The 26,366-nt window shown below is 44.5% G+C and overlaps 2 protein-coding genes across 6 annotated transcripts; both read right to left on the bottom strand.

Moving 5' to 3' along the window:
• On the bottom strand, window positions 1–18,994 carry LOC120045132 (transcription initiation factor TFIID subunit 1-like). 2 transcript variants are annotated; one of them, XM_038990037.1, is made up of 39 exons: window positions 18,760–18,994; window positions 18,409–18,523; window positions 18,003–18,126; window positions 17,713–17,829; window positions 17,412–17,537; window positions 16,967–17,208; window positions 16,652–16,873; window positions 16,141–16,392; window positions 15,155–15,356; window positions 14,831–14,941; window positions 14,492–14,659; window positions 14,225–14,355; window positions 14,006–14,113; window positions 13,677–13,850; window positions 13,359–13,532; window positions 13,067–13,171; window positions 12,737–12,937; window positions 12,424–12,565; window positions 9,796–9,926; window positions 9,622–9,702; window positions 9,369–9,518; window positions 9,059–9,184; window positions 8,764–8,939; window positions 8,425–8,648; window positions 8,119–8,326; window positions 7,778–7,949; window positions 7,252–7,463; window positions 6,940–7,048; window positions 6,701–6,799; window positions 6,380–6,557; window positions 6,210–6,277; window positions 5,904–6,026; window positions 5,579–5,671; window positions 5,226–5,378; window positions 3,777–3,893; window positions 2,131–2,226; window positions 1,784–2,000; window positions 1,066–1,240; window positions 1–942 (listed from the first exon to the last, which is right to left on the bottom strand). In XM_038990037.1, the coding sequence occupies exons 2-39, from the start codon at window positions 18,520–18,522 to the stop codon at window positions 735–737; spliced, it is 5,829 nt and encodes a 1,942-aa protein (XP_038845965.1). In that variant the 5' UTR covers window position 18,523; window positions 18,760–18,994; the 3' UTR covers window positions 1–734. The 2 variants fall into 2 exon arrangements, with proteins under 2 accessions (XP_038845965.1, XP_038845966.1); XM_038990038.1 differs by having other exon boundaries at window positions 7,784–7,949.
• Window positions 18,995–20,630: 1,636 nt separating this feature from the next.
• Window positions 20,631–24,451, bottom strand: LOC120045131 (rho-related GTP-binding protein RhoG-like). Of its 4 annotated transcripts, none has more exons than XM_038990036.1 (2): window positions 24,415–24,451; window positions 20,631–23,688 (listed from the first exon to the last, which is right to left on the bottom strand). In XM_038990036.1, exon 2 carries the CDS (start codon window positions 23,654–23,656, stop codon window positions 23,081–23,083), a length of 576 nt encoding a protein of 191 aa, XP_038845964.1. In that variant the 5' UTR covers window positions 23,657–23,688; window positions 24,415–24,451; the 3' UTR covers window positions 20,631–23,080. The 4 variants fall into 4 exon arrangements, with proteins under 4 accessions (XP_038845964.1, XP_038845961.1, XP_038845960.1 ...); XM_038990033.1 differs by having other exon boundaries at window positions 24,292–24,448; XM_038990032.1 differs by having other exon boundaries at window positions 24,340–24,448.
• Between the last annotated feature and the right edge of the window lie 1,915 nt (window positions 24,452–26,366).

Here is a 26,366-nt window from a genome sequence, read left to right as displayed (position 1 = left end):
TCCGGTTTTACAGCATTTATTTAGGATCTCCTTAAAAGTTTGAGAGTTTCCTAACAACAGTACTGGAAACATCTCAAATGCCTGAACATCCAGGCTGCAATCATAATAGGTAATGGGGAATAACAGTATCACGCAAGCACTCAACTCAGTGTCTCACAGACACAAGGTTAGGATGAGACCTGGCACTGCTAACAAACAATGGTTAAAGTTGACTATTAAAATATTCAATAATCTAACTTTTGCTCAACCATGAAATAAAATGCTATTCAAGGTAAATCATTGAAAAAAAAAATATATATATATATATATATATATACATACATACATACATACACACACACGTGTTGGTACATTGAAAAAAGCATAACCAGTAGAAAACATTGACTAAAAGCATCAACTACAATGTAATCCTGCCATAATAGAAGAGCTCACTTTCAATTGATTGAATATTTTGTACAATATTGATCTCACAGAGAAGTTTAATTGTAGAGACGTTATAGGTGTGTTAATGACTGGGCAGCAAACAAAGTCTAACACTGAGGGATTGACTGCCAACAGATAAAGTTATGACAGTACGTGAATGTAATTCAGCCTGCAACTTCAGGGTGTTTTCATTTACTGAGCCTGAGATCATCTATTCCTGTGTATAGGTGTGGCTCTCTCTGTCTGTGTTTATGGTTGTAAGAGCATTTGCGTCTGAGTGTGTGTGTGTATATGTATGCATGAACACTTCTCTAGTTGTCTGAGTCTAAGTCACTTTCTCCCCCGATGGACCTGAACTCTTCGCTGTCCTCCTCATCCTCACTCAGCTGCACCTGGGACAACACACTGGGACCTCTCCTCCGAGCTGCCTCTTCCTCCTCCTCCTCACTTATGCCGTAGCCCTCTCCATTGCCCATGCTGGAAGTCTGGGTGTGGGTCTGACCCTCATAACTCCCATAACTATGGGGAAGGGGGGAGAGAAAGAGAGGGAAGGGTAAAGTATGGGTTAATAGGGCCCAAGATCCAAACAACGATGCAAATACACCTTGAACTGTATATAATGTGTCGGCCATGGTGTTGTACCTGACATTACTGTCCTCCAGGTGGGTCTCATCCGGCACCTCTTCCCCGTATGACATCATGCTCTCGTCCTGCTCCAGGCCCATGCGGGCCGTCTCATGGTGGGGTCTGGGAGGGGGCGGGGGACGCACCTCCACCTCTCTGTCTGAGTCACTGCCACTCTCTGACAGGTGGATAGCTGAGGCGGGACAGGAGAGGCAACACAGTTAGAACCTCACATTTCAAACACAGTTCCTAGTGTACTCCAGAAATCCTCCAATCATAGGATGTAGATTTTAAAGGGAAAGTTCACCCAAATTACAAAATGACACCTAGGTTTCCTTACCCTGTAAGCAGACTATGGACGAGGTATGACAGCAATCCATGCTTTGGTTTAGTTTCCTTGCTACTGTTTCCACATGCTAACATTTTAGCATTTGTAGCACAAATCCCATTCAAGTCATGGGACAGATATTAGCATTTTTCATGCATCATGTCCAAATCGTCCGAAAATATCTAAAATTGATTGTGAAGCTAAACAAAGTCACAGATCATTTTATCGGTCCCATGACAAATGCTAAAACGTTAGAAATGTGGAAACAGTGCCAGGGAAACTAAACCAAAGCATGGATTGATGTTATACCTTGTCTATAGACTGCTTACAGGGTAAGGAAACCAATATGTCATTTGGTTTCACCATCTTACTCCATCCTATGACAACCTCCACCCTAGTGTGACTCACAGGAGAACGGGTTATCTCCCTCCTCTTCGCTGGCGTCATCCTCTCCGTCTGACATGAGCAGGTCCTGGTACAGCACGCTGGCCTGGGCTGGCCGACTGGAGCCTTCATCCTCGTCATAATCATCGTCCTCGTGGCCCTGCAGCCTTCTGCGGGGCGGCAGCAGCAGCATCTCCTCTTCATCCTCCTCATCCTCCAGGTCTCCCTCACCATCCTCTGCCTGGGGAACAGGTCATCAACATCAAAATAACTAATTTTCCTGAACTACAGACTGTCTTCAAATCTGCCATGTCTCTCTTTCAAAAACCATCTCTCAAACCCATATTGTTTCTTCATGATCTGAGTCTTACAGGAGCTGGTGTCTTGGGCTTGCCGTCGTCATCCTCCTCCTCGAAGCCCTCGATGTCCACGTCCGACTCCTCCTCTCCTAGCCTTCTATGACGACCCTGGAGACACACGGAGAAGTTAAGCGACACTGAGACAGGAAAATATACTTCTGGGGAAAGACAGAGTGATAACTTGTGAAGCAATGGAGATGCCTGAAAATGTATAATTGGCCAGGCAAACAGAATGCTAGTATGACAGGCAGTCACAATTAGTAGCAAAAGTAACATACAAGCGAAACTGGAACCAAATTAGTTATGGGAAGGAACCATCTTTGTCTTAGGAATGAAAAGCACAAAGGGATCTTAGAATGGCTCCTAGTTAGGAGGAGCATGCACCAGTCAGGATCCACACTGTGGGAATGCAGAGGGAAGAACTGTAAGGGAGGACCAGGTGAATGTGCAAGGTGGAATGGGGGGAATGGGAGGGGAGAGGGAGGAGGGTGGTTAGAAGCCAGGTGACCCCTGGATGAGACAGACGCCCGTTGCACTCCTGAGTGATCTCTCTCCGTACCTGCCCTACCCCCCTCTTCTCTGGAACAGCCATTAGAGATGCCTCAACCTCAGAGAAAAGGCTGGTCTCTCTGTGCAGGCTCACAGAGGCACTGCTGTCAAACACATCAGCAGGCTGCCCCCCCCACCCGCCCCCACCACACACACACAGAGAAAGGAAAGAGGGAGAAGAGATAAACACATGGTAGGAAGGAGAATATACAGTGCCTTACAAAAGTATTCATCCCCCTTGACGTTTTTCCTATTTTGTTGCATTACAACCTGTAATTAAAATATATTTTTATTTGGATTTCATGTAATGGACATACACAAAATAGTCTAAATTGGTGAAGTGAAATGGAAAGAATTACTTGTTTCAAAAAAAATAAAACGGAAAAGTTGTGCGTGCCTATGTATTCATGGTATGACTTAAAGACTGCTGCACACCAGCGGAACTCATCCAACTTGAAGGATCTGGAGCAGTTTTGCCTTGAAGTATGGGAAAAAATCCCAGTGGCTAGATGTGCCAAGCTTACAGAGACATACCCCAAGAGACTTGTCGCTGTAATTGCTGCAAAAGGTGGTTCTACAAAGTATTGACTTTGGGGGGGTGAATAGTTATGCATGCTCAAGTTCTGTTTTTTTTGTCTTATTTCTTGTTTGTTTCACAATAAAAAATATTTTGCATCTTCAAAGTCGTAGGCATGTTGTGTAAATCAAATGATACAAACCCCCCAAAAATCAATTTTAATTCCAGGTTGAAAGGCAACAAAATAGGAAAAATGCCAAGGGGGGTGAATACTTTCCCAGGCCACTGTAGAGACTAAGGCATAGATAAACTATAGAAACAGCTACTAAATTGACACATACAAGAGTGCTAAAGAGGAACGACGAGGCAGAGAAAGACTAGAATATGAAGAGGTATATGTAATATGGAGGGAGAGACTACAGCAGACAGAGGTTAAAAAATAAGTATTTGGAGAAGAGTGGCATTCCCCAACTCTGGAGCAGGTGGGAGCGTGGAGAGGGGCGTGTTGAGGTACTTTATTTGGTGACTCTAAGGTCTTATTGTTAGTATCTGGGCTGTTTCTGGGCCATACATGGGACAGGAACATTGCTACCTGTGGTGTGTAGGTTCCTGGAGTCATGGGGTCCAGGCTATCCAGGTCTGCTGCATCCAGAGCTGCCTCTTTAGCTGTGGAGATGTCCTTCTCCAGCTGGGTCAGGTGCTCATCATACTGGGGAGATATCAAGCAACAGTCAAATTATTAAATTATCCTTGGCAGAGGCAACATAATGAAGCCATAAATATGATTCATCATCTGACAAGGCATAAAGATGTCAATTAATTATACTGAACAAAAATATAAACACAACATGCAACAATTTCAAAGATTTGACTGAGTTACAGTTCATATAAGGAAATCAATCAATTGAAATAAATTCATTAGGCCCTAATCTATGGGTTTCACATGACTGGGAATACAGATATGCATCTGTCGGTCACAGATATCTTAAAAATAATATTTTTAAGTAGGGGCGTGGATCAGAAAACCAGTCAGTATCTGGTGTGACCACCATTAATTTGCCTCATGCAGCGTGCCATCTCCTTCACATTGAGTTGATCAGAATGTAGATTCTGGCCTGTGGAATGTTTCCCACTCCTCTTCAACGGCTGTGCGAAATTGCTGGATATTGGCGGGAACTGGAACACGCTGCCGTACACGTCGATCCTCAGCATCCAAAACATGCTTAATGGGTGACATGTCTGGTGAGTATGCAGGCCATGGAAGAACTGGGACATTTTCAGGTTCCAGGAATTGTGTTCAGATCCTTGCGAAATGGGGCCGTGCATTATCATGCTGAAACATGAGGTGATGGCGGCGGATGAATGGCACCACAATGGGCTTCAGGATCTTGTCACGGTATCTCTGTGTATTCAAATCGCCATCGATAAAATGCTGTTGAGTTCGTTGTCTGTATCTTATGCCTGACCATACCACAACCCCACCGCCACTATGGGGCACTCTGTTCACAACGTTGACATCAGCAAACCACTTGCCCACACGACGCCATACACGTGGTCTGCGGTTGAGGCCGGTTGGACGTACTGCCAAATTCTTTAAAACGACATTGGAGGCGGCTTATGGTAGAGAAATGAACATTACATTCTCTGGCAACAGCCCTGGTGGACATTCCTGTAGACAGCATGCCAATTGAACGCTCCCTCAAAACTTGAGACATCTGTGGCATTCTGTTGTGTGACAAAACTGCACATTTTAGGGTGGCCTTTAATTGTCCCCAGCACAAGGTAGCCCTGTGCAATGATCATGATGTTTAATCAGCTTCTTAATATGCCACGCCTAAGAAATGTCCACTAACAGAGATGTAAACAAATACGTGCACAACATTTGAGCGAATTAAGCTTTTTGTGCGCATGGAACATTTCTGGGATCTTTAATTTCATCTTATGAAACATGGGACCAACACTTTACATGTTGCATTTATATTTTTTGTTCAGTGTAGTTTCATTATGACCTTCTCTTGCAGTTTCTCTTTCATACACACACCTCTGCCAGGGTCTGCTTGCATACGTTGACTATCTCCAGGGCCGTATTGGTGTAAGGGCTGTCTGGTCCGTTGTACTTGACACTGTTGGTGTGGACCAGGCTGACGTCAAACAGGAACACATCCCGGTTCTGGTACTTGTGTTTGGATATGTTCTGTTGGACCACAGCACACAGGGAGACTTTTAAATAACACTAATGGTTATATTATACATATGATCATCTACCTGTATATTACAAATATTACCATCAACTACATATAGGTTTGATCCATCTTGGCATCAGAGGGATCCAAAAGGTGTCTTTGTTGTGGTTTTCCTCAAGGCTAACACTAAAGTCTCCTTCCCATAACTCACCTTGCGGACATTCTCTAGGTCCATGGGTTGGACTATCACTTTGTAGTAATCTGGAACAAACTTCTTGTTGACTGGATGGTGGAACGGCCAAGACTGAAGAGGAGACAGAGGCAGAGTAAGGACAGTTATAACACTATCACACTGTGTGCTTGATTGAACTACTGGCAGAATTGTCAATTTTTTTGTACATTTAAGAGCAAAGAAAAAACTGCTCAGTGAAATGACTTAAGTCACAAAGAAAATACAAATAGCAGATAGTCTCAGTGACATCCGAAGCGCCCGAAAGAAAGCAAACACCCTGATGATTGGGTGGAGCTCCACTCACGTCAGGCACGGCCATCATCTTCTGAGTGACGATGTTGTCCAGGATGAAGGAAAAGGCCACCTGGTCATCATCGTCCAGCAGGGGGTTGATGGCTTTCTCCAGTCTCACCAGCCTGTCTTCCTTCTGCACAGGACAAAGGAATGCACCCGTTTAATTATTAACAAGTACTATTGAAGGCCACTTCCATTGTCTCCCAAGAGTTGCTGAACATTTTCCTTCTACTTCTACACACAGTGGACCAGAAATTGGGCTGTGTCTAAAATGGCACCCATCCAGGAATCCATCAGCGTGAACATTCACACGTACCTCTTTCAGTTTCTCATCACAAAGGTCCAGCATAGTCTGAGCCACCTGGGTTATTGGATGCTTGGCACCTGAATACACCGCAACAATTACAGTCTCAATAAGTTACAGAACAGTCGGTCACAGTAAAATATTAGTCATTCTCTAAGGCTTCAAGTGGTTTAGAGTTGTACCGTTGTATGTCGCGCTGTTCTTGACAATGAGCTCCACGTTCTCTCTGAACTCTTCCCGGGAGGGGTACACACGCTTGCGCACATTCTCCCGTAGCGTCTGCAGATCCATGGGACGAGGGATGATCTTATAGTAGTCCTTTACCACCTTGGCATTGACTGGTGTGTGGAAGGGGTATGTCTGTGACAAGAGGTAAAGACAACCCAATTAGAGAGAAAAAAGTGTGTGTGTATGTGAGAGAGAAACCTATAGTGGTCGGAGGAGTGTAGGCACTGTCTGTCTGTAAGCAGTGGGTTGTGTGTGTGTGTGGGTGTGTGTCTTACATTGGGGTGATCCCGCATGTCGTTGATAATACTCTCCAGGACTGAGGACAGGGTGACCATGGGGTCAGTGCGTCTGCGGTGGATGGATTTGTGGGGCCTCTGTGAGAGGATGAAACAAAACAAAAACCACAGAGAGCTAAGGCATAACTATCACAGTGTTAAATATTCTCCAGAGCTCGCTTTAACTGAATAGTCATACGCAACCAATGCAAAATATGGTAACTGGCAACCAGGCTCACATTTAGGTAGTCACAGTGTACGTTGTTCCCAACACGTCTCTTCTTCTTGGGGGGAAGCTGCTGTTTGGGGAACTTCAGCACCAGGGACTTCCTGCGCACCTCATCAGCACTGTGAGAGGAGACAACATGGTCCTTTACACAGCAGCACAAGGTAATATATCCCTAACATTTAGACAGACGTAGAGAGCATAAGGAACACTATAGGAGCTTTTGGTCCGCAAAGAGAGTGAAAGAGACTACTGATATTCAGTCGTGATTTGGAAAGAAATTAGAACTGCCCCCCTCTCCTGTCAGTGTGTGTGTGGTGTGTACCTCTCGATGAGCTGCTTGCCCAGGACGATCTTGGTTCCCTCCACTTTAATGAGTTCCTCATTGTCATTGTGGATGACAGTCTTCTCCAGCTCCTCCTCTTGCTCCTCCGTCATGGCAACCGGGTTGGAGGGCGGAGCATTGGTCTGGTAGTACAGTGGGCAGAACTTGTTGGTTCGCATGTGCCCGATGGCACCGCAAGCTCCGCACTTCAGCTAGGGCAGAGGGGGTAAGAAGAGATGTAGTTAACAACCAGACAAACACTGTACATAACAACGTGGACTGCAAGTCACTGCATCACATCATGCTACCTTCACTGTAGTACACCAAACACTACGTTATCATGCTTATTATAAGCAATATAATATATTGCTAATAAAGAAAAGTGTGAAAAAAGTGAGGAAGGTTTATCTTGAACTAAATTATCCTATTTTCGAGACAGCAGGTCAGCAGGAAAACAGACGGCAGGTTATGGAAAAGCAGGTGAGGATAGTCTTGGAGATGAATCATTATGGGCTGGCAAGCTTACTTTTACCTTGAGGTCTGGCCTCTCCTTGATCTTCTTGGCCTTCTTCTCAGGGGGGCTCTTGAACCTGTCCTTCTCCTGGTTCCTCTTCAGCCTCCTCAGCTGCTCCTGGATCCGCCGCCGCTCCTTCCTCATCTCCTCTCTATGTTGCTCGTCAAACAGCGCAAACTTCTTTCTACATTGGCAGAAGGTAGACAAAGACTGTGTGAGGTTGGATACACTACACACAGACCAAACACTCATATTACACACACACACACACACACACACACACACACACACACACACACACACACACACACACACACACACACACACACACACACACACACACACAAACTTACATGAAGTCGTCGTCCTTGGTGGTTCTGATTCTGGTGTAGGCGTCAATGACGGAGGGTTTGCGGACCGTCTCACAGCGGACATACTCCTTGCCGTCCTCGTCTCTGAAGGTGCGGTAGATTTTGAGGCGCCGTCCCGTGGCGGACGAGTTCAGGCTGGTGACCGAGGACGTGTCGTCATCTTTATGGGAGCCCGTGGACAAAGCACTGGCTGCAGGGACACACAGAGAGAGATTTGACTTGCACACACACTCCAGTAAACACACATGAAAAAATCCTGAAACGCACATGCATACACACGCCACTTACAGAAGCCCTTGCGTGCTTTGCGTCCCTTGTGGTCGCTCTCCTCTCCCATCAGCATCCTCTGCAGCTCCTTCCTCTCCTGCTCCTCCCTCTCTCTGGACAGCTGGGAGCTGGTCTTCTTGTTCTGCAGCATGTTCTCAATGTTCTTCCCCATCTCCTCAAAGTCACTGTCCTCCGCTGAGCTGCTGTCTGTGTCTGTGGACAGGACCTCTGTGGACTCCAATACTCTGGGGAGCAAGTAGAGGGTAGAACATCACATCAACTTACAGCATCCCTATAGGAAATGGGTGGTGAATTATGGTAATCTGGATAAAGGGGGAATGGAGGATGAGATGGCCTCACTTGTTTTGCAAGTCAAAGATCCTCTGGCACTCCTCCTTGTAGCGCTCCTGGTGTTCGGCTACAGAGAAGCGGGACCCGCGGGCAAATTTGCTCATGGGCCCCTCGCCAGAGCGCGCCTGCTCTGTAGACATGGTCCTCACCACATCAATCACCTCCCAACGAGACAGCTTCTTTATCTGAAACGCACATATACACACAGGTTTAAGAGATTGATCTGACCTTCATACTTAGGTTGGTGGAAGAAATGAGGGAACTTAAGACATTATTATGTAATATGCTATTACTACGTGATTACCTCCTCCTCTGGAACACCAAACTTGCGCAGCAGCTGCTTGGCGTTTTTTAGTGATAGTCTTCTCAGATCAGCGTCTGTCCCTGTCACAGTCTTCTTAGCAGGTTGTGGCTCCCGGTCATCCTGGGCCTAAACACGACAAATAACAAAATAACCGTTAGCTCAGTAATAAATGATTAAATAATCATCAAAAAACTATTGAATGGAAAATATTTTTGTCAGAAAGGCTATGACTGGAATTATGGCCCCCTGATCTGAATACGGATCTGGCAGAAGTGTTTCAGTGCACTGGAGTAAAACAAAGAGGAAGTACCTTTTGTTGAGTGGGCTTGTTGGGCACTTTGACGTAGGAGAATCCCTCTCCACAACCTGTGGGGTCGGCCACCCCCATGACCTCCAGCAGACACTTCCCCTTCATGGCAGCGATGAAGGCTCGAGTCGTGTTCCAAGGGGCCGTACGGACCTAGGGTGGACCACAGAGAACACGGGTGAGATCATGTATGATCATCCTTTTTTTCAACATCAAAATCATTGTTTTATGAAAAGGAAGCAGAGTGGAGCTGAACCTCATCATCAATCTTCATCTGGAAATCTTCCTCGTTCTCTTCCTCTGGAGCAAAGAAGGACTTTTCACCATATCCAGCATCCTGGTGGAGAGAGAGAGAGAGAAGTTATGGTATAGTTCACACAGAATACCAATATGACAGATAGGCTCTTTGTTTAGGCACTGTCAGTCTTACCTTCAGTCTCTGCTCTGCCACCAGCATGCTGTAGTAGGCACAGCACTGCTCTGGAGACACCATGGCCCTGATCTCCTCCTCAGTAGGCAGCCTGAAGTCAGGCTTCAGCACCCACCAGTTAGAGTCCATCCCTGGGAACAGGGGGAGGGCAAATTATATTAAATCATATAACAAATATTAACGTTATCTTAACTCCACCCTTACTGCCCAACTTGCAGCTTTGTAAGATTAATGGACGCATGTCGCATGAGAATTCCCCCTCGCCAAAGATCTTATACCCTTTGGATATATTTTTTTTCTCCATCAACTGAAGCGTCTTGTAGGCTCAAAAGCAGAGGTGTTGCAGGAGCAGAACAACAGATATTAACAAAGGGCCATGAAAACCTCTGGTACCTTTACTGATGCTTTCCTCAGACCACACCTTACCTCCACAGTAAACTCCACATCCAGAATATTCTGACATCTCTCTTTCCTGACGCATGTCAGTCAAAAGGCACACCATCTCTGAGCTCACACAGCTAAGCATCAGAGTCACCTCTCTTTCTTACACCTCAACACTTCTCTGAGATCACACGGGAGTAGAAACGTCAAAGGGATACTGCGAGATTGAGATTTAGGTTGTTTCTCTACTTACCCAGAGTCAGATGAACTCATGGATACTATTTTTATGTCTCTGCGTGCAGTTTGGGGAAAGTTTAAATCAGCAAACCACAATTGCTGGAAGTCTTCAGTTACAGTAGGCAGCTCCTCTCAAAAGCAGAGAACCTTGACCTAACTACTCCAGAGCTTGGTGGTTGGTCATTTATAGTCTTAGAAACCGTTGGGCAGCGCCAAAGAGACAGATACAATATTGCGATCTCTATACATCTCTATGCGACAACGGGACAGAGAGTGAGGATCTTGTTTCTTATGACTATCAGTAACATTTTGAGAGGAGCTAGCTACTGTACCGGGAGACTTCCAGCAATTGCGCTAAGCTAACAATATGATAACTTCAATAATATCCCAACTGTACGCAGAGTAGTGCTGAGCGATTTGTGCTTTTTGAGGTTGGTTCGGTTTCGGTTCGATTTAAAAAAAATAATCACGGTTTGCCGATTTCATATATATATTTTTTTACTATGCATTATGTGGGTTGAATGCTGTAACAGAATAAAACAATTAATAAAAGTACCACGATGGTAGTGACCACCCATTACTGCTTATCACTTCTTAACCATCATTTATTCACATTACTTTAATAAAATATTTGCTTTATTTCATTACTTTATTATTTCATTATCTCATCTCTTTAGAGCTGCTGCCTATGCTGTCTGACAAAATCACTATAATTAGTAGTTCTTCAAAGTAAATAATGCATACTTTTATGACTACTGAATACCAACTATCAATCACTTAGAACATGTATTTTCAGATAGCTTGGTTAGAGTGTTGGGCCAGTAACCGAAAGGTTGCTAGATCGAATCCCCGAGCTGACAAAGTATAAATCTGTTGTTCTGCCCCTGAACAAGTTAACAGTTCAGCAGTTAACCCACTGTTCCTAGGCTGTCATTGTAAATAAGAATTTGTTCTTAACGGACTTGCCTAGTTAAATAAAAACTATCCCTGATGAGCGCACGTTCCCTCTTCTCTCTGCCTCCGTGTCTGCTCCAAACAGACCAGACAAATAGGTGGACGCGCAATGGATTATGGTCATTGTAGTTAATTACCACGTTTTCTGCACTAAACTATGCAGAATATTGGCCTGTTGGAAACTACAACTCCTTACTACACCGCATAGTTTGGGCTTCTCTCTTTTCATTTCTCTCTTCAGAAACTGCATATCCAGCTCAGAGAAAAAAACAGAACGAAATGGAATTCAAATAATTGAACCAACGTCAGTCAGTTGTTTAAAACAGAGAAATAGCAGACATTTCGCATAATCACTCAGCACTAGCACAGAGATACAAAAATGGTATCCATCAGTTTGTCTGACTCTGGGTACATAGAAAAATGACCTAAACATTTCGCAGTATCCCTTTAAGAGGAAATCAGGATTGTTTGACAGTTGTGAGTGACAAAGTTGACGAGGCATATTCACATTTCTGCATTACTTATTCATCTTTGTAAGAACAAACAATGAAGGACAGTGCGTCATACTGTACTACTGACAAACACAAGGCTATACAGTAGTATTGGGGTAAGCATAGTCTTGCGTTGCCATTCCTCCAAAATCACATCGCTTGGAGGTCTGAATACTTTTTTATTACAAAAGCAGTTTGAATGGTCTGCTGGCTCCCAGTGGCAAGACTTTGATTGGATGTTACATTTCATGAACCCTCGCCTCACATGCCCGTTGGTGGTACGTGTTATGTTCGTCTGTTTTGCCAGAAGTGTGCTCTATACACAAAATCAACATATATCAACATATTTTGATGGGTTTTAATCGGCAACTCAAGCAATTCTTACGCACTGTTGCACCTACAACACTAGGCATTTGATTTGTTTGACGTGTTGCGTAGCGTCACTGATTGCAAGTCTCCACCCATATTTAGCCATTTTTCTGCCATTAAAACTTCCCCAGGCTTCCCGTATTAGGGAAGCCTGATTCTCGATAAGGCTAGGGTAAGTAAGGTTAGCTGTTTCTACCTGTACGCTTGAAGTCAGCACAGAGTTTTAGGCGTTTGCGGATGCTGCTTTCTGAATGTGAGGGGAAGGCTTTCTTTATGTCCTCCATACGGATTCTCCTAGGGCGATCTTTACTCTTCCAAAACAACCGATAGATAAACACCTGCACGGAAGAGGAGACATGAGTGTTGGCAAGAATGCATTCTTTAAGTGTGCTTTCTCTTGTGTGACAATGTGTGTGTGTGTGTGTGTGAGAGAGAGAGAGAGTGTGTGGATTTGCAGATGCTGTAATGTGCGCGTGTGCGTATGTGTGTGTGTGTATCGCAAGGTATACCTGCAGGAAGTCTCTGATATGGGTGTTGGCTCGTTTGGAGTTGGGTCCAGGGACCTCATAGAGCGGACACTGCTGTCCAACCACAAAGATGTCCACCAGCTCTCTGATGAAGTAGCCCTGCCGTGTACGCAGCACCAGGAAATCTGTCTCTGGCATCTTGTGGAGGTAGATGGGGGCGCGGAAAAGGTTGTTCTCAAAAGCCTAAAAGAAAGAAAGACATGACAGAGCTCTACATTTTCTCTTTCTGGGTATCAGGCCCATTCAGAGCAAATTATTTTTCAAACATCAATAAATTGTCATGTAAATCACTGTAATGAATGTGGTACTGACCGGGAGCAGCTGCCCGGGGTGCAGGGAGCCCAGGAAGGGAGAGGTGTGGCAGTACACCGTCTCTCCGTACTTACAGTCTGGAGCTCCAGGGTCCTTGCCTGGTTTCTGAGGGGAAACAGCCATGTTTCACATTTATTCGATTTTAAAGTGCATTTACACATATGTTAACAAAACACAACTCATAGACAATAGAGGAAGGAAAATAACCACTGGGGTGGTTCTGTTTTTAGTAAATGCTAATCAATGTTGATGCAAGGGAAACGGTAGTTGAAAGACTAGTGCAGTGACTCACTCTCTTGTAGTAGTTCTTGATCTTGGTTGCCATGCCGACTTGCATGATGAGCGGAGGGTATTCCTCGCTGTACTCTGCCAGAATCAGGTCGCCGTCTTTCCCCGTCAGATCCTGAGCTGTCCGCATGAAGAACATGTCACCGCCACCGGAAGCCTGGCGTTCCTGCTCTCGCATCTATGGGCACAGAAAAATACATTTAACGCAAATCACACACAAACAGGGTTATCAACACACACAGACAGACAGACGCATTCCTGATGACCTGTGTTAAGACAGAGAGAAGGATGGAGGTGGATGAGGTAAGTTCTGGGGCCTCACCTTGGCCTTCTTCTTGATCTGTTTGAGTAGGGGCTGTGCTGCGTGGGGACCTGGCTGGGACAACGTCCCGAACGAGTACTTCTTCAGAGAGGGCCGGTGGAACCCACGCAGCTTCATGGGTCCCATGTGAGTAGGGAAGAACGGCTGCCTCAGCTCCACTGCAGAGATGGAGTGCTGGAGGGAAAGATAGACAGAGAAGGTTACATACAACTACTGTGAACATTCAGTACATAGCTAAGTTTATCCTATGCTATAGTTAAGATTATCCTCTTTAACTGCTGATCAATCTGTAGAGGAAGAGAGCTCACAGGAGAGAATCTAGTGCCCACCTGAATGATGTTGCCACCGAAGGTGCCCCTCAGGCCCTGCTGCTTGGGGTAATAGAACTCATCGTTGGACAGGTTCCATGGGTCCTTCACCTCAGGCTGGGACATGTTCTGTAGGCAGCAGACCAAACAGAAACGGAGTTAACAGGCTAGTTCAGGGACTGCAGAATGGCATTTAAGATACAGATCTACGTTATGTTCTCTGTTTCAGTCCTGTAGTACCTGTTGAGGCTCCTCCTTTATGACCCCAGTCTTCCCCAGCAGGATGCGACTCTTCTTCAGTGCCGACTCCTTCTTGTTCTCCTTGGACGGGGAGTGGGACGTACGCTCAGACTCCTTCTCATCTGGGATTTCTGCAAGAGGCCAAGTTCAGAGGTTTGTGGATAGATCAAAGCATTCAAAAGGTTACAGACCATCAAGATATTTCATAATATGTTGAAACTGACTGAAAAATGGTGTACACACAGTTCACTAAGAAAGGGGCATTACCTAAAATTATGTTCTCATCGTTGGGGTCCAGGGTAAGGACAGGGGGTGAGAGCATGCGGTCCATGGCCTGGTCGTCCCAGATGATGTTGTCTTCCCAGCGCCCGTACACCAGCTCCTCATTGTCAATGGGGAAGATGGAGAACCAGGGGGCGTCATCTTCATGAGAGGCTGTGGCGAGACCAATAGGGAATCAGTAGTGATAGATTTACTCTTTAGTGGTACGTTCACCATGTCAACTAACAGAGATAAGTAGGAATATGTTGTAATATCACGTTGTTCATCATTATAACAGTCAATTACACTCGACAACAGATACCATGTAAACTAGCCTCATCGTACCATAATGGTCATGGTGGTGTTTGTCTCTCTTGGAGCCAGAGCCGATGGAGGGGGCTTTGGGCATGGGTGGAGGAGTGGGGGGCACCAGCTGAGAGTTACTCCTACACAGACCTGTAGTGTAGATAGACATCATGAATACCTAGATAACCCAAAGCAGACAAATACACAACAATTATATCAGTTTATATTTGCCACTGTAGTCCTAAAACCCCTGCACGGTTGGGGTTTACACTTTGGTGATGGGATTTCAATGAGGTAGGAATCTCCAGTATGCAGGTCAGTCTGCGTTCATTGGTACTGGAGTGGAGTGGGTGGGTCTCTCACCCTGCTGTGCGTTGTAGGCATTGGCATTACGCGTCATGCTGGAAGGCAGCCACCCTGCCAGACTGGCTCGCTGGGTCTTAGTGCCTTTGTGTTTCACGTCCTCTCCGTTCCAGATGATGTCGTCCTCCCACTGAAGCTGGGTGACCATCAGAAAGAGCTCGTTCTCCAGGGCCTGTTCATCCTTTTCGTCACCACTGCCCTCCTAGACAGAAAAAAACACAAAGAACACAGTAAGTCTTTATAGAATGTTGTCTGTTCTCTTCTAACTAAGAGTTGAAAGAAGGTGTAGCTAGAAATGGAGGATTGAGAATCAAAAAGGAGCTAAACTCAAAAACCAACTTCTCTGGTTGAAAACGGCCTGTGGCAACGATATTGTTCTTAAACAATTGTACTAGTTGCAACATTTACTAAAAAGTGTAAGTGGTAGAACTATGGTCATAATTTGCAAGATTTAAGGAATCTAGGGTACGTCACAGTTTTCCTTGGGTTGGGTTAAGATTTAAATCCTGCCCAAATGCCCACGGCTGGCAGCACCCAAATAATCATTGATTTGGAACACAGCTGCGACATAACATGAGACGAATATCGTCGGCAATGTTATTTTGAAAGAATGAGACTTGTTTGTTATACACGGCTTGGTTTTTTCCCAACTCCAACATCCTCACATTCGTGTGCTAACTTTAGCATCACAAACACAACTTTCATTAAAGATTCTGATACTCTAGAAAGCAGGAAATGCTCTGAGCTTGACCAATCACGTTCACGTTGTTATGCTATGCCGCGCGGTTGCTAAGCCATTCATCACACATACGGTGGCTGTTTGGGATATTTCAAGTAAAGAGGAACACACAACGGTATTGAACATAACACACCCACTTAAAACTCATTGCTTCTAGCATTTCTTAATGAGGATGTGGAAAAGCGAGGCAAAATGAGTGAGTTCAGTCCTAATCCTAAAGCATCAGTGAAGTGTATGGGTTGCCAACCTCTTTGGGAGGTTGTGAAAATGGTGGTGGTGGTTCTGGCCTCTCCTGCTTCTCCTGCTCATCTTCCTCTTCCTCCTTCAGTTTGAAGCCATAGTGGAAACCACTGCCATCCTCAGGGACCCCCATCATGTCGTACCAGAGCTGGGCCGGACCATAGCGCCACTCTGCCACCTTGGGCCTGGACTCTGTCACCTTGTCCCCGTCTCCAGAGGTCTGGGAGAACTTGGACTCTACTGGGGCCATCATGGTGATCTGGGGGAAGGGGAGAGGGACAAGGAATTAATTATTGAAGATGATCTTTTTGAGTAATCTCTTTTGTCCATTTCATTTTCTAAGGAGAGAAAACCCATACAGAATTATACTGCGACTGAATCACATTACTAAACCTTGTAAGCTCTCATAAACAAGCTGTGAAAAATATACAGGTAAATAACCACACAGTTTCACAGGGATTTCAAACACGTTTTCACAGTTCTACATATCTCTGACTAAGAGATTGTTGCACACTGACCTCGTCATCAGACAGGCACTGTTCTGGGGGTGGAGGTGGGGCGTATTCATAGTCCCAGCCAGACTTCTTCTCTGGTCCCTGCTGCTCCATGGGCTCAGCGCCCTCTGGTGGGGGTGTCTCTGGCTGGGGGTCGCGGTGCTTCCTCTTCCTCTTTCTTCGTGCACTCCGCCACACCGACGGCATGTTCTTCCCAGGGCCAAACAGTCGAAGGAACCGCAGCACCTGGATGGGTTCAGAGGAGTGGGTGGATAGATGTTAATTTATGCTCTCTGATATTTGGTGACCTATAGAGTGTGTCCAAGGAGGACAGCTCACCCTTCCAGGCCTGAACTCTGGGAAGAGCTGTGTGACACCAGGCAGGGCTTTGGCAGCATCCTTCTGCATGATGCCAGCCAGGGGCAGGCTGAGGCAGGTTGGAGGACCCCCAGGCCCAGAGCCTGTGGAGGGGCGGTCTGTCTCTGACTCAGAATCTGAGGAGCTGCTGAAGTCCACTTTGTCTACTAGAGAGGAGGGAGCGATGATGGAGGGCAGGATGATCCCGTCTCCTTCATCCCCAACTGTGGAGAAACCAACAATAGCAGACACTGGGGTTAGAGCCCCTCGGACTCTATGAGTGCTAAATTACTAGCATGTATTCTTGACATTAAATACATCAATATCCCTGTATTTCTTTCCAGATTGTGAAGAATCATGCTTGTTCAATATAAGTACAAAGTATCTTTTCACGGGCACTTTTGCCCCTTCCTCATCCAATCCTTACCACTTGCAGCCGTAGGAGAGGAATCCTCTTTCTTGCCACCAGGCGTGGGGAGACTTGGAGGAGGTGGAGGGGGCATAAGCTTGGCATCAATATCCTCACAATCCGCATCATAGTCATCCTCACCATCTGAGACAGAGAGAAAAAGTGTCCAGTTATCGGCCATGCAAAGTCTCTGATAAAGAAGGTGGAAATTAAATACCATGCATTTATCTGTTCTGGTAAACTAGGGTACATGCACTCCTAGATGGCTGTGTACAGTATATACATATACATATTTGGGGTTGCATGGGTATTACTGCACCTGTTCTCCTGGTAGGCTGCAGGCTGCCCATGGCCTGACGATACTTCTTAGTCTCATCTTCAGCCACCTCGTTGATGTCAGAATAATCAACTGCATCGGCATCGTTCTTCACCCAGCCTGCATAAGAAAAAGGACATGAAACCGTCACTCATTTATCACAGTATTTACAGACACACAACTTACAAACACAACTAAGGAGCATATTGACTGTCATGTTGAGCCAGTTAAATAACAGTTCCCAGCCACGGTACTACCCCACCCACAGCCTTACTTCATGCCCTTCCTCTTACCCTCTGCATTTGTGCCATCTGTGTCTCCATCCTCGTCAGGATCGTCCTCCTCACTGGCTGTGATCTCTGTGATGAGGTTGCCCAGGCCCAGAGAGCCCAGGCCAGCCAGGTGCTTCTTGGACTCCTGGGGTGTGGAAGGAAATAGCATTGTCAAACAAACATCGCATTTGATATGCCAAAGTGTATTGGAATATACCAGGTGTGAAAATGTCTGTTGTCTTTATAAGTAACATTGCACCAAAGACATAGTGGACAAGTGATCAACATAATAACACAAAACCCATATTCAGCAAATGTACATCTCAGTCCTGTTGTTAGGCATACTTTAGTGTGTGTTCAAAACAGTTGTGTTTATTTCCACACGATGCAGAATGCTTTATTCTTTTAACAAAATATAGTCACTCACAGTGTCCAGCACACTGTCTCCCTCCAGCTGACCATCTTCATTGATGTTCCCGAAGAGAAAGCCAGTGAGAGAGAAGGGGCGGTCTTGGTCTTCATCACTGTCTGAGTCCGACATCCTGAGAGCAATGAATGTCAATGTGTGATTAATCTATTCTCTCTTGTTTATATAGTCCTCACAGTAGATGAAATGCAGTTAACTGAACAAAAGTGAAACTAGACATTTTAAAATACCAATCCTGGTTTTGTGACAAAGGGGTGGCAAACCCACCCATGATAATCAAAACAAACGGGATGGAATGACAAACTAAATGAATAGGTATGTTGAAGGTTTGATCTTATTAACTTGCGTTACTTTTACACAGTTAGGAAGGCCAGTTGTCCTCGGATGAAGGCCAGTTTGATAATATCCTCGGACCCAATTTGCCGCTAGCTTGGCAAATTAACGTTAGTACCCTATGCGACCTCCGTTCACTACGCCAGTATCCACACGCGGTAAAAGGGTGGGTACCTCACCGACCCGTTATTTCGAAAGAAAATATATGGGTTTCATTGTTTTCAAATGTAGTCGATGCAGACACCAACCAACATTGAGCAATGCGCGTGCGCATAGTTCATTTCCGCTCCATGAAGGATGGCAAGTGACGGATCGCCCTCCCGCTTTTTTTTAACCGTTGACGCGTACTTTGTCGCCACCTACAGGATAGTGTATTCCATGCGCAATTTTTCATTATTTTTGCACAAAGCCGTTCAATGCAACCACAGACTGTGTGAAAGTGCAGTAGCACACTGGCACAGTAGCACACTGGCCACGTGATGTTACCTCAACCACAAGACTAGTGTTGTTTAATACGTGATGTAACAAGTTGGTGTTTGTTACCTGATGTGACCTGACCTGACTCCTAGCCCTTCTTAGGCCTTAAGTAACCAAGCTCACTGGTCTGAGAATGTCAGTGAACACCCATGGCTTGGGTTGTCTCTGCCTTTATGACATAAGTGTCTTGCTACATTTATCATGTTCATCCAAAGAATTAGGTGTTAGCAGTGTTGGGGAGTAGTGAACTAGATTAACATAGTTCAAATAGTCATTTAACTACATTTTGCAGTAGCTTGGTTATAGTTTAACTAAATTCAAATCTTGGTAGTGTTTTCAGTAGGTTAATAACTTTTTTTTGCCATGTAGTGGTGTAGCTAACTACTAGAACTACACACTACTCTTTTTGCAAAAATAAAATAAAGGTGAAGTAGGCAATAATGTCCTTTCTTTTTTGGCATCAGACCTGCCTAATTCTCACTTGAAACATTGATTTTGTGTTTAATAAGCTAAATTACTAATTCTGTTAACATATTACACCAAAGTGATATTTTCTTGCAATTTGTCATCTATGACATTTCAGATTTAAATATGATAATTTTTGAAGAAGTAGTTTGGATGTAGTGAACTCCTTTTTCAAAGTACATTTAGTTAATTAAACAATATTTTCCTTAAGGGTAGCTTAACTTCTTTCAGAGTGAAGTAATTGGTAGCTTGGTAAACTACATTTTCATAGTAGCTCCACCAACACTGGAAATTAGAATATAGTCATTTAATAGATATATATAGTCATTCTATGTTTCCACCCATTGAAATATAATTAATTATATGGTTCCCACTACACATCTATGTGCCCACCACCAGGTCAAGAGCCCAGTCATCCATGCTTCAGCACAGGCCATGCATTTACATTTTAGCAGACGCTCTTATCAGTAGAGCGACTTACAGTAGTGAGTGCATATATTTTCATACTGGTCCCTCATGGGAATCAAACCCACAACCCAGGCTTCGCAAGCACCATGCTCTACCAACTGAACTACACAGGAGCTACACCAAGCACAGTGACAATGAAATGTTTGTGTACAGTGGTGTCACAGCAAAGTATGATGTAAGAGTGTTCAATGTGAATGCTACAGCTGCTCTCTCTGTCCTTTGTTGTGGTATGTGAACAAACTGTAAAACCAAATCTAGGCGCTTGTCTCAGAGTATATTGAAAGTGTTTTTTTTGGGGGGGGGGGGGGGGGGGGGTGACTTCCCCTCACTGGCTCTGTCAATGGAGGTGTTGAATATTCCTCCTGTTTATACAAGCATACAGTCTAATATTTAATCCGTTTTTGTGCTGAGGTCTTCATCATTCAATAGTGCCTCAAATATACAACGGGAGACATGTACAAAGTTGAGAAACACAAATGTAAACTTTTGAATTTATTTGGCATGACTGATATTTTCAACAGAATTGTTATTCAAGTGGGTTGCAGTTAAAATGACTTTTTAACGCACAAATCAAAAACCACATACCACCATACACTCCTTCAAGGCCAAGTCATCCCTTTCAGCTAAAGGAGATTAAAAAAGGCCGAACTTGAGTTTTCAGCAATTTTAGGCTGTGTGCAGCAGGGCAAGTCTGGGGAATACCAAATATATGGTTTGGGTTCACTGTACCACACAGGACCCAGCCTTTCAGTGATTTGTAAGTATAGCAGAGAAACTCCCCAAAAAACGTTTACTTAGGTGATATTTCCTTGATGCCTGCTCTGACGACACAATAGATTGAAGAAATTAGTTGCCCATTCTTTTACATTGCCGTAATTATATAAGCATAAAAATCAAATTTTAAGAAATTGTTATCAAAGTAATTTGTAACGGTAATGCATGTGTTACGACATAATCATTTATCTAAAATATTATGTATTGTAAAGTACACACAGACTTCTCATTGTAAAAAAAGGTTAAATCAAAATATATAATCAAGTCGAGTGTTTACACATAATAGGTAAAGACCACTTACATCTGGAATTAAATGGATTATAAAATATCCAATGCCAAATGTCTTTTGGATCATAAATACCAAACCAAGCATCTTTAGTCTGCAGTACAGAATGGCATTGAGCTGCAAAGATACAAGGGAATATGTATGGCGTATTAAAAAAAAGTTAACAAAATTGCACTTCTTAATTTAACCTTTATCACCTGTTATACATGTCATGGCAGGTTAAATGTTAAGAAACCTATGACATTCCACCAGAATTTATTATCGGGTAGTGGTGGGGGGCAATCCATCTGTTTGAGAAGACAAAGACTTCCACACAGAGGAAGTGCAACTTTAGTTCTCAAGTGCTAGACTCTGTAGGTTTCCACCACATGTATCGTCCAGTCAGCAGATTTACTATGACTTATAAAACAGGTGTCCATCAAATGCAATACTTTATATTCAATTCAACCAGCTGACCCTGTGGCCCTTAAGGACATAAGGTGCACAGACCCCATATGACATCACCAAAGGCACGAGGCAAACGACAGAACTAGTCATACCAATAATAACCATCAGGCACTGAAAGAATCCTGCTAGAGTGGTTTGGATAAAATATGTAGTCACTCTCCTCAGGTAGGCATCTGCCCTGCAGCAGAGGCATATACCTTTCCACAACATTAGTAACTGTTAGGGTTGCAGCTCCTGTTGCAGTATTAGTCATACATACTTGCCATTACACCTAGATAAGTTAACACAGTTAGCCACAAATGAGTAGCATCACTGCTGACATCTGGTACCTTCAAAACACATACGTACCTACATGAGGGAGGTAACGCTAAACAGTACAGGATTTTTATGTCATCCTAATGTGTAGCATTAATCAGCACATAGATTTCTGTGACAATATAACATGGAATGTATTTGCCTTGTGGTTTCTGTTTGACTTCAGACAAAAAAAAGAAAGTTTATTACACATAAGCAGGTAAGCAGACAAAAGTTTGACTTTTGGGGGAGGGGTCTCAATAATCAATCATAAAATTATTGCTTCCCAACTTCTTCCAACAACAGCGATACAAATGGAAGATTCATCTTTGGGATCTGTTTACCTAGCAGACATAGACATCCAAATCTGTATTCAATCTGATACAATCAGGACTTTGTTTTAACAAGAAAGCATTGTGTGCAATGGCAAGCTCATGGCTTTACAGAGTAAGAGAGAGAGGAGTGTGAGTAACTGAAAGAGCAATAGGAGAAAGACTGATCTAATCAGTGTGCCTGTGTTTGGGGTAACAGTGACATACATACACCCACCCTTGCTTGTCTCATTCCAGTAAGGCTAGTTCAGCAGATGTCCTGCAACCACGGGTTATGAGCAACGTTAGATGCAAACTGTATATCTTATTGACAGCTCTAATGCAATAAGACAATAACTATAATGGCACAGGGGATGAACAAAATGTTTAACATGGTAGATATTGATTGACACAAAATTCCTGTAATTCACATCAGATGAAAACAAGGGCAAAGTTAACAGAAAACATCCAACACATAAGACTGGCCTGATGAAGGAGAAAAGCAAAGCAGATGTAATCTTCTTAAACATGTAGCTGTAACATGACACTTAAGGCAGCTGAAAAGACCATTGAAATCCCTTGGCATCTTCATTTTGGTTTTTGATTTCAAAGGTACAAAAAAAATCCATAGGAGGTTGATGGCATCAATTAAAACCATATCTTAGTTGAGAGGACCTCTTGACAATCAATTAATATAGAAGCCAGGCAAAGCGAACATTGGTGAGGGTTAGAACGTGGAAGGCCTATTGGGAGCCAAAATGGCCTAGCCAATCATTTGAGTCTCTTCCCCCAGTCCCCCTGCAGTCTAGGCACAAAGTTATAACAGAACACACTTCTTGTCATTCTTCTTGGTAACGGGGTAGAGCACAGCTCGCACAGCCTCTGCGAACACCTCCCTCACGCCTTCCTGCATCAGAGCTGAGCACTCCAGGTATTTGACAGCACCAATCTGCTTGGCTAAGGCATTGCCCTGCTGTTGGGTGGTGGGGGTCAGGCCGTGCTCCTTCAACTTCTTTACCGCCTCCGTATCTCCACGCAGATCCTGCTTGGTGCCCACCAGCAGCACTGGAACTCCGGGGCAGTGGTGGGATACCTCTGGGTGCCACTTGTGCCGTACGTTGGCATGAGAGGAGGGGCTGCCGATGGAGAAGCAGATGATGAAGACGTTGGTCTGGGGGTAGGAGAGGGTGCGCAGTCGGTCGTATTCCTCCTGGCCTGCCGTGTCCCAAAGGTTGAGGCTGATGGCGCGGCCGTCCACACTTATCTGGGCGCTGTAGTTGTCGAACACGGTGGGGATGTACTCCTCTGGGAAGGCGTTGGTCGTGTAGGAGATGAGCAGGCAAGTCTTACCCACAGCGCCATCACCCACCACCACACACTTTATGGTCTGCATGCTTCCCTCAGCCACACTGGCGACTAGGGTGCCTGAAACAAGGGGCAATGAGAGTGAGTCAAGAAAGGGAAGAAATATGACCATAAGTTCTAACAGTGAACTCAGAGGATAAAACAAAGTGTTTTTCAACACTTATTTTCAATGTGGTCCTCAATGTCAAGAGGCAGATATGGTTTACCAACACACAGTAAGATAAAAAATACATAACTAGAACATTCGCAAGAATATAGCTAAATGCATGCAACAAATATGATAGCCAAATTTTAACGTTACCTTGCTAAAGTTACTTGCTCAGCTAGCTACTTCGTTAGCAAACAAGATAGCTAGTTCACTTTATTTCTCGTTAGTTAGAAGAAAGTTATATTATTTACTTTGCGAGTTAAGTAGACAAACACAATAGTATAATTGAATGAAATTAAAATGGTTATGTACAGGAAGGACAGCCGACTGTTTTAGCTAGCTATCCGGCAGGAAAACCAGATAGCAAGCTAGTTGGCTCAAAGTTATCTAACTAGCCACCTAGCACGCGCTTGTTTCCGTAGCTAGATAACGTTAGCTAGCTATGAACTTTAGCTAGCGTTAGCCACACGCTAAACTAAACGCTAGGTTGTAAAGTTGGCCGAGAATAAGAATACCTTGTTGGAAAGAATCTGTAACCAGGCTAAATTAAGAACACAACTCACGATGAATTTAGTAGGGAAGTTGAAATGTTCCATTAACTGAGCTGAAAGTCAGGTTATTTTGATAAATTACCCCACCACTTCTTGTCTCGCGCCCTCCTCCTTTCGTTGTTGTAACAAGTATTTCATCCGGGGATTCTTGCCCAAATTGTATTGTGTTCTGGTTGTTGTAGTAGCTAGCTGCTACAGTACAGTCTGTGTACAGTGGAGGAGTCAGTTATTTAACAAAAGCCACACAGATAACATACCAAATTACATTCTCGTAGTTGTATTGTTTTGTGTAGAGTTGGAACTAGCATGAACACAAGGTACGAAATATAGAAACTTTCAATGCATTTTCAATTAATCAAGTCACCTACAAGCACACAAACCCCATCAAAGTGGGTCTTATTCCTGACCAGATCCTTCTCTGTTCATCCCCTCATCCATTCACTCCATATTCAAGCATCTTGTTGAATATACCACCTCATCCATAATTTTTTCTTTATTTTGGAACATTTTATTATTACAGGTAAATTCACCAGACCCATTGGGTGTTCTTTTATTACATACCTCATAATATTAATCACACTTTCAGTAGTAAATCATTATAAAAATAGATGCATCTATTAAATTAGCTGAATAAAAAAACAGCATACAGATAGTGATGAGCAAACATTTCCAATTATTTCATTACCTTGAATAATAGTTCTGGCATAGTAATAGAATATTCTACTTTCAAACTTTCACCACAGTTCTCACCTCAGTTCAACATAATGTAGGGTAGCCTACTCAGCTAAAGCCAAGGAAGTGTGATATTACAAATACTTGTAATTTTCTTGAATCCCAATTAGAATCTGTTCATATTAGATCTGAGGGTTTTTATGTACGTCTGGGTCACAGACTGAGTGGGTGTGGGCGGCCTCACTTCCACATGGATAGTGGAGTTGGGAGCTTCGACCTGGGGCCAGGCAGCTTTTTAACTGGGGTTTTTGGTACTGTGGACCAGCTGCTCCTGTCCTTATTCACAGCCGCAGCAGCAATGACAGCACAGTGTATGATCTTGGCACTGGTGGTCACAGAGCTCTGAAGGGCACGGCAGGGTATAGAGGTATGACAGTCAGGGTGCAGGGGCAGCCGCTTGGACACACACAGAGCTGACTCCATCACTGGCTACACTTTGACTTCCATCTCCCACCACTTTAGCTTCGTTTTTATCTGCTTCTTCTCCTCTGCCTTTTCCCTCTCATTATAATTTGCCATCTTCCTCTCCATGTCCTTCTCTTTCTCATTGACCTTCTACCTCTTTCCCTCTTTTCTTCTCATCCTTATGCTTTACCTTCTCTTTCCCTCTCCCCTCTCACTCCCTCCCATGATCTCTCCCTCTCCTTCTCTAACCATCTCTCTTTCCTGCTCTTTATCTTCTCCTTCGGTTTGTCTTTTTCTAGTAGTCGACGAAGTGGATTCTTTTTTTTGTCTGCTCATTCAGAGAAATAATTTTCTCCCTAACAATCGCTTCCTGTCTGACCTCAGTATAATCTCTGGAGGTGGATGGAGTTGGGGAACGCATTGAGTCCCTGAGAGGGAGAAGTGAGGACCATGTGGAGGTTGCCTCTGACCTGCCCTGCATTTTGGGGATGGCAGAGGCTGTGGAAGTGGGGATGGCAGAGGCAGCAGAGGAAAGGGTGGAAGTGGGGCTAGCAGAGGGTGTGGACGCCCTGCTCCTGGGCAGAGTTTTTCTCTGCAGCCCAGAAGCTGGTGTACACAACTTATTGCTTGCATGTTATCCTCCTGGATCTGGGGTGCTGCCGCTCTGTGGACCTGGGGTGCTGCCGCTCTGTGGACCTGGGGTGCTGCCGCTCTGTGGACCTGGGGTGCTGCCGCTCTGTGGACCTGGGGTGCTGCCGCTCTGTGGACCTGGGATGCTGCCGCTCTGTCCTGCTCCTGCTTGTCCCTCAACTGTGAGCAGCAGTGGGCACTCTCCCGAGGCGACTGTGGGCTGTCCACCGGAGGTGTGGTCTCCTGGGCAGGCTGGGCTGGCATACTGTTGA

This window comes from Salvelinus namaycush, chromosome 3 (assembly GCF_016432855.1).
Source record: "Salvelinus namaycush isolate Seneca chromosome 3, SaNama_1.0, whole genome shotgun sequence".
In the NCBI taxonomy this organism is placed as follows: Eukaryota; Metazoa; Chordata; class Actinopteri; order Salmoniformes; family Salmonidae; genus Salvelinus; species Salvelinus namaycush.
This window is presented reverse-complemented; position numbering and strand designations above follow the sequence as displayed.

What these genes read in the sequence shown, in the direction of transcription:
- LOC120045131 (XM_038990036.1), bottom strand. Translation starts at nt 23,656, where the DNA reads ATGCAGACCATAAAGTGTGTGGTGGTGGGTGATGGCGCTGTGGGTAAG.
- LOC120045132 (XM_038990037.1), bottom strand. Translation starts at nt 18,522, where the DNA reads ATGTCGGACTCAGACAGTGATGAAGACCAAGACCGCCCCTTCTCTCTC. An exon ending in AGATGGCACAAATGCAGAGG is followed by an intron (nt 17,830 to 18,002) that starts GTAAGAGGAAGG and finishes TTTCTTATGCAG; the next exon opens with GCTGGGTGAAGAACGATGCC. An exon ending in ACATGCGGGATCACCCCAAT is followed by an intron (nt 6,558 to 6,700) that starts GTAAGACACACA and finishes CTCTTGTCACAG; the next exon opens with ACATACCCCTTCCACACACC.